The 12,287-nt window shown below is 39.5% G+C and overlaps 1 protein-coding gene across 1 annotated transcript in view; it reads right to left on the bottom strand.

The window, feature by feature from the left end:
• LOC109398676 (netrin receptor unc-5) overlaps nt 1-12,287 on the bottom strand; it is a 611,474-nt gene that overhangs the window by 483,413 nt on the left and 115,774 nt on the right. Inside the window, exon 5 of the mRNA XM_062850694.1 lies at nt 8,116-8,194. Coding sequence (XP_062706678.1) covers nt 8,116-8,194 — 79 coding nt within the window. The remainder of the gene's footprint in view (nt 1-8,115; nt 8,195-12,287) is intronic.

Genomic DNA, 12,287 nt, shown 5'->3' on the forward strand with positions numbered 1-12,287 from the left:
CCGGGCCACCACAATCCTTAATCCGGGCCTGTATATCACTGATATCGAGAGACACAATAGCAAGCTTTGTAGGCGATGTGGGGACGAATGTCATAAGGCACAAGGCAGGTCAACCCATCCCAAGCGCTTGATTTGTTGCGGGAAATACGCGAACAACATGTACAGCGGTCCTTGTCTTCAAAAGAACTTTGTTGATAAGTCACAGTACAAACCTGAACTACTGTGATGCAAACCAGCAACTGTTGATTCAGACAGTCGCTGAGTGGGAGATGGATATCGCCGTCATAACGGACCACCCATACCGAATACCCACCGATATCGGCAACTGGATCGGCGTTATGAACAACGGGTGAATACCCCGTCCAGGAGTAGGTTTGGGAACAGTTCACTCAGATACTGGACTGTATGACCTCTTAGCTGATAGGGCAAAGACCGGGTGACAGGTGATTCCAATGCCTGGATCGTGTAAAAGGGATGCCGTTTCACGAACCAGCTTGGTCAGACTCTGCTAAAGGCTCTGATCATGCTAGGTTTCGCACTGGCTAATGTCGGTACTGAAATGCCTTTAGCCGGAAAGGAGATGATTATTGACTATAAAGATTTATCCATGTCAATGAGTACTTGTAGGCCGCGCCTTTGCAGATTTTGTCGTGCTTTAGCACGAGGATATTTTTTTTCGAGTGCGGCGGCTTCAGAGTCCGTGGATTTGGCATTGCTCATCATCGCCTTCAAAATCTCTTAGTGCTTAGACTCGTTTGTCTGGATGACGAGGGTGTCTTCCTTCTTGCCCTTATACTTCTTCTTGCCTTAGCGTCTCTAAGCTCATGTTCCTCATTCATTTTTTTTTCTTTTCTTCTTCTGCGTGTCCACAAGGTCCACAAGGTCCCCTTACCCGCCCTAATCTGTGGTCGCTGAGGACCTACACATAGTCGCAAGCCCCTGCTCCCTTCGATCTGGGACGAGCCGGCCGATCAAGGCCCTCTCTTCCAAGCTTGCAAGTATGTATTACTGCTCTTCACTCTCCGGGTTAAAAACCGACCTTACGAACGCCGCCTGGTAGCACCTCTCCTGTCGGCTGCGCAGCCACCTCCATTTTTCTGCACTCTACTCATCCCTATTTTTTAAGGCTTTCATCAACCATGATTCATTCATGACCTCTCCCGCCATGCTAGTCAGTAAGAAAATGGGGTTCTCTTTACTGGCACTTCGCACACAGCTACCTCATACTGTCCCTACACTGCTTAAAGAATTACCTAGCTTACCCGCTTCTTGCGAAGAGGTTAAACCCCAGACAACCAGGAGTAGCATAAGGATGCATGCAGTACGCCGTAAAAAGTACTATTTTAAGCACCTATCGCATATATGTATGGCGGAGGCATAATTTTCATCGCATATGATGTTATTTTTGTACTTATTGCGATGTATCTGGAAAAGTCGCATAAGAATACAAATCAACTTTCATATTTTTTTATATTTCTCAAAAGTGTGCGAACGAACTCGCAACGTATCAAATAAATTCGCTTAATACCATACTGCGATGATTACATTGGTGTACGAATGAAATCGCATGAATGAAAAAATAAACTCGTTAAAGGGTGCATAACAACTCGCATAAGCTAGAAACGTTTACGTTGACATAATGCGATTTGATATGTGAAAACATTGAAATATTGGAAGAGGTGCTTTTGGACTGTCCATTCCATGCAGTGCCAAATAACTACAAAACAGTGAATAGTCATTAGTTTTGCTTTGTGGCTCTGATAATCAACAATAGACGACGCTAGCCTGAAAGGGGAAGTGGACACAGTGCGGGGAATCACGCTTAGTCAGTTTTATCTCCAGATAGTCTGGCGAACACACACGTAAAGTGGGGCTCGATAATTCAAAGGTTATTAGTTTGACACTAAGATGACAATAATTGTTTTTTTTTTCGAATATTATAAGGTCGCATAAGGTGTTATGTTACGTCGCAATAAGGTAAACCGTACTTCACACAAGATGTAGCTTCAAGTCTTATGGCGTTATTGTTGCCCCGCCAATGCACGTATATTGGCTCCACTTTTGCACGCATAAGGCACTTTTGCTGCATCGTATGCGATGTAACTTAACTGAATAAAAGTACGTATAACACGGTCATAAACTCCATAATACGTGCCAACTGGTTGTCTGGAGCTCGCCACAACCGCTACTAACTGATTTTTGATTATTGTTGTTCTCAGTTTGCAATCCCACGAGTGGCAGTGGAAAAACGTCCACCACGCCATGCATTGACGCGTGAGGGACAAGCTACTGTGACGGGTGCATTGCATAGGCACCGCACAGGCTTCGTTAACGATGGAGCACCTTCTTCACCACTTCGATCATTTATTCCTTGCTTCCAAGATATCCAAGATATTAAAAGTTTTTGACCTTCTCTTCTACTCTTACAGCTACTGTTAAGTTGAAGGGGTAGTCCGTGTTGACATCCAATGATTTGGTCTTGCAGACATTGATAGTTAGACCTGCCGCAAAGAAACGTTCGGCTAGGTCATTGAGCTTACTCTGTTTGACAATGCACCATTGGTCTAGTAGGGCTACATCATTATACAAATGGAAGTCGTTAAGATGCTCCTAGTGATGGGCTGCTAATGTAGCCTACAATTCGATGCACGGTCAAATGCTCCCACAAATATCTCGTTGATTACGATAAGGAACAGTTGCGGTGATAGACCATCCTTGCCTCACAACCCTTGCGACAACCCAGTTGGTCGAATAAAGCTTGACTCTAATCAAAGCGATTTTTTTTTCTTATTTCCCTTATATTTTGACATGTTTCACTGTGTTTCAACATTAGAATCTGTACATTTCACAATCTCTTGCACAAGGGAAGGGGTTTAGGTATAATACCTTTGGTTGTACTGTACCCATTCCACTATAATAATATTAATACATAGATTAATACACTACGTGCCCCTCCACTTTTTCCCAAAAAACTTGCAGAAACCCCAACTTTTTCTATGCACTGGCCTGTTCCTGAAATCATTATTATCTGGTTTTTGTAATAGAATGACTTATTATTGAGTATAACACTGACAGATGATACATTTGGTTTATTTGAGATTGGTTGCTTATAAAAAAATAATGCAAATAATTACAACAAAAACAACTAAAATCCGCCCCATACAATGTCAAATAACTTTTTTCTCCCATGATGAATATTTTTGGACCCATAGCAACTTTTTCTTGTCTCAATTAGACCTTTCAAAAGAGCTATGGGTCATTGGTGTACATTCCGGGCCCAGACTCCATACATTTTTGCCCAGTCTCCTTTCCAAAAAGAATTCTCAGAAAATCTTGAAAGCAATTCTCCGAAATTCCCGAGAGAAATTCTTTGAAATTCCTGTGAAAAATTCTACGAAATTCCTGTGAGAATTTATGAGAAGAATTCCCAGTAAATTCTGAGAGGAATTCTCTGAAACACCTGAGAGGAATTCTCTGAAATTCCTGAGAGGAATTTTCTCAAATTCCTGAGACGAATTCTCTGGAATTCCTGAGAAGAAGTTTATATTCCTGAGAGTAATTCTCTTGAAGTTCTGAAAGGAAATCTTTGAAATTCCTGAGAGCGAATCTCTGAAATTTTTGAGAGGTAATCTTCGATTTTCCTGCGAGGAATTCTCTGGAATACCTGAGAGGGAATCTCTAAAATTCCAGAGAGTAATTCTCTGAAATTCCTGAGAGAAATCCCTTGGAAGTCCTAAGAGAAATTCCTTCGAATTCCTAAGAGAAACTCTCTGGAAATCCTGAGAGGAGTTCCTTAAAATGTCTGAGAAGAATTTTGCAAAATCTTTTCGAGAATTTCTTCAAAATCTCTAAAAGGAATTCTCCAAATTCCAGAGAGGAATTCTTCCGAATTCCTCAGAGAAATTCTCCGGATTTCCTGACAGGAATTTTCCGGAGTTCCTGACAGGAACTCTTAGGAATTTCTGACAGGAATGCTACAAAATTTCTGACAGGAATTCTCTGGAATTTCTGACAGGAATTCTCCGGAATTCATAAGAAGAGTTCTTAGAAAATCCTAAGAGGAAATCTCCGAGATTTTTGAGAGAAAATTCTTTGAATTCCAGAGAGGAATTCCTTCAAATTTTTGAGAGGAATTCTCCGAAATTCCTGAGAGGAACTTTCCGGAATTCCTGTGACGATTTCTCAAAAATTCCTGTGAAGAACTCTTCGAAATTCCTGAGAGGAATTCTTTGAAATTCCTGAAAGAAATTCTTCAAAATATCTGTGAGGAATTCTCTACAATTCCTGAGAGGCGTTCTGTGGAGTTTCTGAGACAATCTCTGCAATTCCTGAGAAGGAATTCTAGGAATTTCTGAGAAAAATTCTCTGAATTTTTTTAGAGGCAATTTTTTGGAATTCCTGAGAAGAATCCTCTGGAATTCTTAAGAGGAATTCTAAGCTATTCTTTGGAATTCCTGAAAGTAAAATTCTGCAAATCCTGAGAGGAACTCTCTTGGATTCCTGAAATAAATCCTGAAAGGAATTCTCTGGAATTCCTGCGAGATAATCTCTGGAATTCCTACCAGGAATTTCCAGAATTCGTGCGAGGAATTCTCTGGAATTGCTTAGAAGAATTTTCCGGAATTTATGCTATATGTTTGGATTTCCTCAAAGAAATTCTATGGACTTCCACAAAGGAATTCTCTGGAATTCCTGAGAGGAATTCACTGAAATTCTTAAGAGGAGTTCTCTGAAATTCCGGAGAGCAATTTTCTGAAATACCTAAGAGGGAATCTCTGAAATTCCTGAGAGGGAATCTCTAAAATTCCTGAGAGGAAATGTCTGATATTCCTGAGAGGAATTCTTCGAAACTCTTGAGAGAAATTCCTTCGAGTTCCTGAGAAAAATTCCTTAGAATTCCTGAGAGAAATCTCTTGGAATTCCTGAGAAAAATTCTTCGGAATTTCTGAGAGGAAAGTTTCAAAATTTCTGAGAATAATTTTCTGAAATTCCTGAGAGGAATTCTCTGGAATTTCTGAGAGGGAACCTCTGAAATTCCTGAGAGGAAATATCTGATCTGGAATTCCTGGAAGCAATTTTCTGATATTCCTGAGAGGAATTCTCTGGAATTCCTGCGAGAGAATCTGTAAGGAAGTCTCTGTTAGAAATTCTCTGAAATTCCTGAGAGAAAATCTCTGAAATTCCTGATGAATATTCTGAAATTCCTTAGAGGAATTTTATGGAATTCCAGAGAGAAGTTCCTTGGATTTCCTGAGAGAAGTTCTCTGGACTTCTTGTGAGATGTTCTCTGATATTTCTGAGAGGAATTCTATGGAATTCCTGTGAGAAATTCTATAGATTTCCTGCGAGGAATTCTTCAGAATTCCTGAGAGGAATTCCCTGAAATTCCTGAGAGGTTTTCTCTGGATTTCCTTGGAATTCATGAAAGAATTGCCGAGAGAAATTCTGTGGAATATCGAGAGGAATTCTCTGGAATTCCTGAACGGAATTCTTTGGAATTTCTGAAAGAAATTCTTTGGAATTCCTGAGAGGAATTCTTTGGAATTCCTGAGAGGAATTCTTTGGAATTCCTTAGAGGAATTCTTTGGAATTCCTTAGAGAAATTTTTTGGAATTCCTTATAGGAATTCTTTTGGATTCCTTAGAGTAATTCTTTGGAATTCCTGAGAGGAATTCTCCGGAATTACTGAGAGGAATTCTCCGGAATTCCTGAGAGGAATTTTCCGGAATTCCTGAGAGGAATTCTCCGGAATTCCTGAGAGGAATTCTTCGGAATTTCTGTGAGGAATTCTCCGGAATTCCTGTGAGGAATTCTCCGGAATTCCTGTGAGGAATTCTCCGGAATTCCTGAGAGGAATTCTCCGGAATTCCTGAGAGGAATTCTCCGGAATTCCTGAGAGGAATTCTCCGGAATTCCTGAGAGGAATTCTCCGGAATTCCTGAGAGGAATTCTCCGGAATTCCTGAGAGGAATTCTCCGGAATTCCTGAGAGGAATTCTCCGGAATTCCTGAGAGGAATTCTCCGGAATTCCTGAGAGGAATTCTCCGGAATTCCTGAGAGGAATTCTCCGGAATTCCTGAGGGGAATTCTCTGGAATTCCGCAGAGGAATTCTCCAGAATTCCTGAGAGGAATTCTCCAGAATTCCTGAGAGGAATTCCCTGGAATTCCTGAGAGGAATTCCCTGGAATTCCTGAGAGGAATTCCCTGGAATTCCTGAGAGGAATTCCCTGGAATTCCTGAGAGGAATTCCCTGGAATTCCTGAGAGGAATTCCCTGGAATTCCTGAGAGGAATTTCCTGGAATTCCTGAGAGGAATTTCCTGAAATTCCTGAGAGGAATTTCCTGAAATTCCTGAGAGGAATTTCCTGAAATTCCTGAGAGGAATTTCCTAAAATTCCTGAGAGGAATTTCCTGGAATCCTGAGAGGAATTCCCTGGAATTCCTGAGAGGAATTTCTTGGAATTCCTGAGAGGAATTCCTTGGAATTCCTGAGAGTAATTCCTTGGAATTCCTGAGAGGAATTCCTTGGAATTTCTGAGAGGAATTTCTGAGAGGAATTCCTTGGAATTCCTGAGAGGAATTCCTTAGAATTCCTGAGAGGAATTCCTAAGAATTCCTGAGAGGAATTCCTTCGAATTCCTCAAAGGAATTCCCTGGAATTCCTGAGAGGAATTCCCTGGAATTCTTGAGAGGAATTCCCTGGAATTCCTGAGAAGAATTTCTTGGAATTCCTGAGAGGAATTCTCTAGAACTCCTGAGAGGAATTCCCTGGAATTCTCTGTAATTCCTGAGAGGAATTCTCTGAAATTCCTGAGAGGAATTCCCTGAAATTCCTGAAAGGAATGCTCTGCAATTCCCAAGAGGAACCTTTTGAAATTCCTGAGAGGAATTCTCTGAAGTTCCTTAGAGGAATTTTCTGCAATTCCTGAGAGGATTGTAATTCTTGAAAGATATATTCATGAGAGACATTCTCTGGACATTTTCTAGTATTCCTTAGAGATATTTTCTTGCATTCCTGAGAGGAGTTCTTTGAAATTCATGAGAGACATTCTCTGGATATTTCCAAGAATTACTGAGAGAAATTCTCTTGAATTCCTTAGAAGATTTCTCTGCAATTCTTGAAAGGAATTATCTGGAAACCCTAAGAAGAATTTTCTGGAATTCTTAAGATAAATTCTCTGGAATTCCTGAGAATTTACTTATGCCAATGTTAAAAGTTTTTATTTTTTCATGTTAAAATCCAAAGGATTCCATTATAAAAACGTAATGAAAAACTATTTCGGTTGAAAACTCCACAAAACAAAAAACTAATTGTGCTTCAGAATGTTACTTGAGCTATCCCGTCTACATCTAATAAACCGAAATTATCTTTTTCGGAAGCTCTGCAAACTCTCATAAATCGTCTCCATTATTTGACAAAATCCATAATTCTCACAAACAACAGCACAAGCCAGCACGATACGGAACGGAAACCGTGCACTTGAAACTGTTCCATTCATGCCCCGGCTACACCATAAGCAATTTACCACAACCTCCATTCGGTAGCTGTAGAGGGGCCCCGAAAGAACCAGAAGGGCACAGAAAGAACACCGCCCCGGGGCACTTGAAAATGCATTAACTTTTCAAGAAAACAGCATCATTTACACAAAGAGTACTCTGCGCCGCCACACCTTTCCACATCTATTTCGGTCCCGGTTCCATGGGACCATCGTCGTTGTTGGCGTCCGAAGTTCATATGCTGGAAAATAACGAGAGCAAAAGCAGAGATATGGCTGCTCTCCGGCGACCCGTTGTTGTTGCTGAATTCGTCCAAATGAGAAATAAATTGTCTTGTCTTTTGCCGGACCCTTTTATCGGTGAGAGTGTGCTCCCGAGCAAAGAAGAACCTCTATAACAATGCTATTTGCAGTTGTCACAAATTGAATGGACAAGGCCTTTACAATTCCTGATAGTTGAGCTACTTGACATATCCCAAAAACAGCAGTGAGATAATGTTACAATTCTACTTTAACTGTTGTTCATTTTTACCCGGGTAAGCTCATAGTAGTGAACATCCACACACCACTCGGTCATCCCAGGACCCAGAAAACTGACAAAGAACCAAGGGCACTTACCGTAGACGGTGAGACTGACTGGGTCCGAAACACGCTTGCCGGCGATGTTCTCCGCAACACATGTATAATTGGCCATGTCCTGGAAGAATAAGAAACCGGAGAGAAAAAAGAATACATCAACAAAACGACATCAAAAAGAAAGTAAGTAGAAAAAAAAATAAACATCTCTGAGAGGGGACCTTGAGGGATATGGATGAGTTTCATTGTGTCCGAAATAAAAGACAACTCGTTGGTTCGGTTGGGTGCACGAGATGGATGGAAAGATTACACCGCCATCCGTCAGCCACCTTTTACTTCTTTTCGTGTCCCATTCGAGGATCCTTACCGTTCGTTCCTATGCAGTGCAATCTCTAACGCTGCTGTGCTATTTTTGTGCAAGTAATCTGTGAGAAAATGCTTGCCTTTACACGCAACAGAAGCATCAACAGAAGACGAATTAGCACAGAGCAGTAGCATTAGGTAGGAGGAGAGAAAGAGGTGTCTTTTTGCCAATGTGAAAAAAGATACTTTTAAGACCTAAAGACGACTGGCGATTGTTGGTTGTATCCAACAATGGAGGAAGGATTTATTTTTCCTGCAGATGATATATTTTGGTGCACAGGCGTTTCTCCTTGGTAAGGAAGATTAGAGAGGAATTAAGTTTTATTGGCAATGATGCTTCATCATTTTTCCGTCTTTTGGGGTCGTTGCGACCACAGGTCAGTTTTACTGGCTGGCGCAATACCAAATTTTCCAAATCAAATAAACAATTTGTAACATGGTTACTATTCATAAGTTTTTGGGATTTTAAACTTTATTTCCCGGGATGATATCCCCAAATAACCCAAATCCCGGGATTTTTGTCCCAGGATTTCTCGGGATGTATAGTAACAGTAGCCACCAGTAGTATTTGAAAGCCGAAGTGATAAATAATCCACTCACCATTTTTTCTTTCCTTCTTTAGGTTCTGTTTCAATTACCAGGCGTTCTCTCATCGAGTCGCATGGGTCACGAAGGAATACAAAGAAGATACTCCAATATACCTAAGCTGCGGCGATATCATTATTTAACACATTTTTACTCTAAAACGTGGCATACCATTTAATTTATTTGTAGTTATAAATTTGCAGGTTACATTGCTATAAAAATCAAGAGTTATAACAATATTCTGACAAATAATATTCTTGCCGAATTTTTCACTTTCATTAGCGTCACCAAGCATCTCCTTTCTTGATTCAAATAAAATGAATATTAGAATGAATACAATTTCGGGTAGCATTTCCGATCACGTTGCTTCACCGTTTGTAACACTCGTCGAGTGTAGCACAAGCTGGATATAAAGACTACTCAGTTACTCGCGATAAAATTCCAAACACTACTGGTAGCCCCCCCTTCGGTGTTCTCATGTAGAAATCACAGGAATATTAGTAACAGCAAATTCCCGAGGGAAAAATCCTTCTTAAAGATTCCCGTTTTTTATCGTTTACCTTAGAGATTCTCGAAAAAAAAAAACTCCAGCAGGAAACCCAGAAAAACCCAGGAGGATTTCTCGCAGGAATCCCTGAAGTGATGCTGGGAGGAATCCATAAAATAATCGTAGAGAAATTCCTGAAAGTATCTCATGAGAAGTTTGTTAGAGAATCCTGGAGGAAATCCAGAAGGAATCGCAGGAGAAACCTAGGAGGGAACTCTGTGTGGAATCTACGAAGGAATCCAGAAAGGTTAAAACCCTGGCAAAGAAATACTCAATGAATTTCAGGAAGAAATAGATGCTGGAAAGAATTCCATGAGCCATCCCAAATAGAATTCCGGAGACATAAAATCCTAGGAGAGATCGCTAAAAGAATCCTGGAAGAACCCCTGAAGGAGTTTCAGGAGAAATCCCTAGGAGAATCATTGTAGGAATCCCTAGAGGATACCCAAAAAAAATATTGGAATCGCGAGAGAGATATCTGTAGGAATCCCAGGAGACATCACGAAAGGAAGATTCTCTGAAAGAATCATGAAAGGAGCCTCTGAAGCCATGCTGGTACTACCTGAAAGAATGCCAGAAAAAAATCCGAATAATAATGAGGAAATCTCAGAAGGAATTACGGAACAAGTCCCCAAAGGTATCCTTGAAAGAATCCCTGAATTAATCTGGAAGTGAATATCCAAAGGAAACCTGGGAAAGATCAATGAAAAAATCCCAATAGGAATGAATGCAGGAATCACGGAATAAAACCTTGGAATAACCCTGGAGCAATCCCTGAAGCAGTTTCGGAAATAATCTGTGGAAGAATCCCGGAAGAAACATGGGAAGATTAATGAAGGTACTATAGAAGAATTCTGTCATGAAATATCGGTCCCTGAGGAAATCCCAAGGCAATACCCGTTATTCTTCCTGGGAATCCCGAAAAAAAACCCGAGAGAACTCGCTAAAGGAATCCCAGGAAAATGTGCTAAAAGAAATCCGTAGAACAATCTCGAATGTATCATTAATGAAATACCTTGAGGAATCCCTGAAGAAGTCCAGCGATGAATCTCCAATGGAATCATATGCAAAGTCTATATTGTAACCCGGGAGATAGATTTGAAGGAATCCCTGAAAACATCCAGGAAAAATTCAGAACTTAATCTTGGGATAAACACTGGAAAGAATGTCTGAAGCAGTACCAGAGACATTCCTGATGCAATCCCGGAGAATCAATGGAGGAATCCTGGGAGAAACTAATGAATTATTCTAGGGGAAATCAATGAAAGGATCTAGCAAGAAATTTCGGATGAAACCCACAGAGAATTTGATGACTTTTCATCACTTGATGGAAGGAATCCCGAGAATGCACAAATGAATTTTTGGAGGAATTCCTAAGACCCGGTTTAAATGAATGACGAAATTTAAAGAGGTATCAATAAAGAAACTCTAAGGAGTGAATTCCTATTGAAAGCCCGGAAGAAATCCCTGGACGAGTCCCAGGAGAATAAATGAAGGACCCGTTCAAAAGCACATAACAAGATCATAACAAAATGATGACAATTGTTGTTAGACATAACAGAAGTTGATATAAGTTTGTTGCCTGGATTTTTCTATGTGAATATCGGTAGCAAAATTATAGCAATATTTGTTATTATATTTTAGTACCACCAAAATTTGTGAATATCGTAGTTTTTTAAATAATTTTTGTTAAAACAAATTGAAAATTGCTTGATTTTTCTTTTCTATGTTTGTCATATTCAGATAAAATAAAAAAATAGTACTGCAACAGATATCAGAACTTGATATAATTTAGTTATAATTTACCAGGTTTGTTCTATCAAAGTTTGGTAAAATCTTTATCTTGTTAAAATAATATCTCAATTGAATACAAGATTGAATATCTATTTGTTGAAGTTGGAAGGATTTTCATTAGCATTTCTATTATTTTAACTTGTATAACATCATCTTTTGTTGAAAAATTCGTTGTTGAAATTATATCATCCGTTGTTCACAAAATAACACAACATGTTATTCGAATGAGTGTACAGGGTGCGGCAGGAAAAAATGCGAAAAGTTTAAGGCACTATTACACGCTAAATATGGGATATATATGACTATTTTTTCATGACAGTGTATCAGTCAATGTCTATATTCTAGCACTGCAAAATAAAAATGAACATATTTGATGTTTAACATGTGATAATGTAAGCCTAATAAGCGGGCATCAATAAACTGCGCGCCCAATGGTTATTGAACAAAATGACTATAACAGTAAAAAAACTAGCTTAAATTTGATGAACAATCAGACCACACTGACCCAGAGCCATGTAATTTCACATCCTAGATGAAATAAGTACATATATTTGATGATATTGTAGAGAAAATTAAAAGGTTTGTTTTATCAGATACGAAATTTAGCGACCGTGTACTTTTCTACGGTTTGAAAATTCTCAATGTCTTCAGCTTCAGGCGTCGCCCTGTAAAGGTTAGTGACCAAAATGGTAAAATTTTTAATTAACTTTTCAGAAAACTAGCCTATTAGAGATCATGGAACGTTGAAACATAGATTGGTTAACGTCAAATGGGCGAAAATGAGGTTTGAAGTTGAAAAACACTTTCGCATTTTTTCCTACCGCATACTGTAATTAGATTTTGTATTTACTAATTTCGCCATCTTTTGCTTATCCTGTGACAGATACACGTATTTCGACTACAACTTGTAATCTTGTAAGCAAAA

Source organism: Aedes albopictus, chromosome 2, assembly GCF_035046485.1.
Source record: "Aedes albopictus strain Foshan chromosome 2, AalbF5, whole genome shotgun sequence".
Lineage (NCBI taxonomy): Eukaryota > Metazoa > Arthropoda > Insecta > Diptera > Culicidae > Aedes > Aedes albopictus.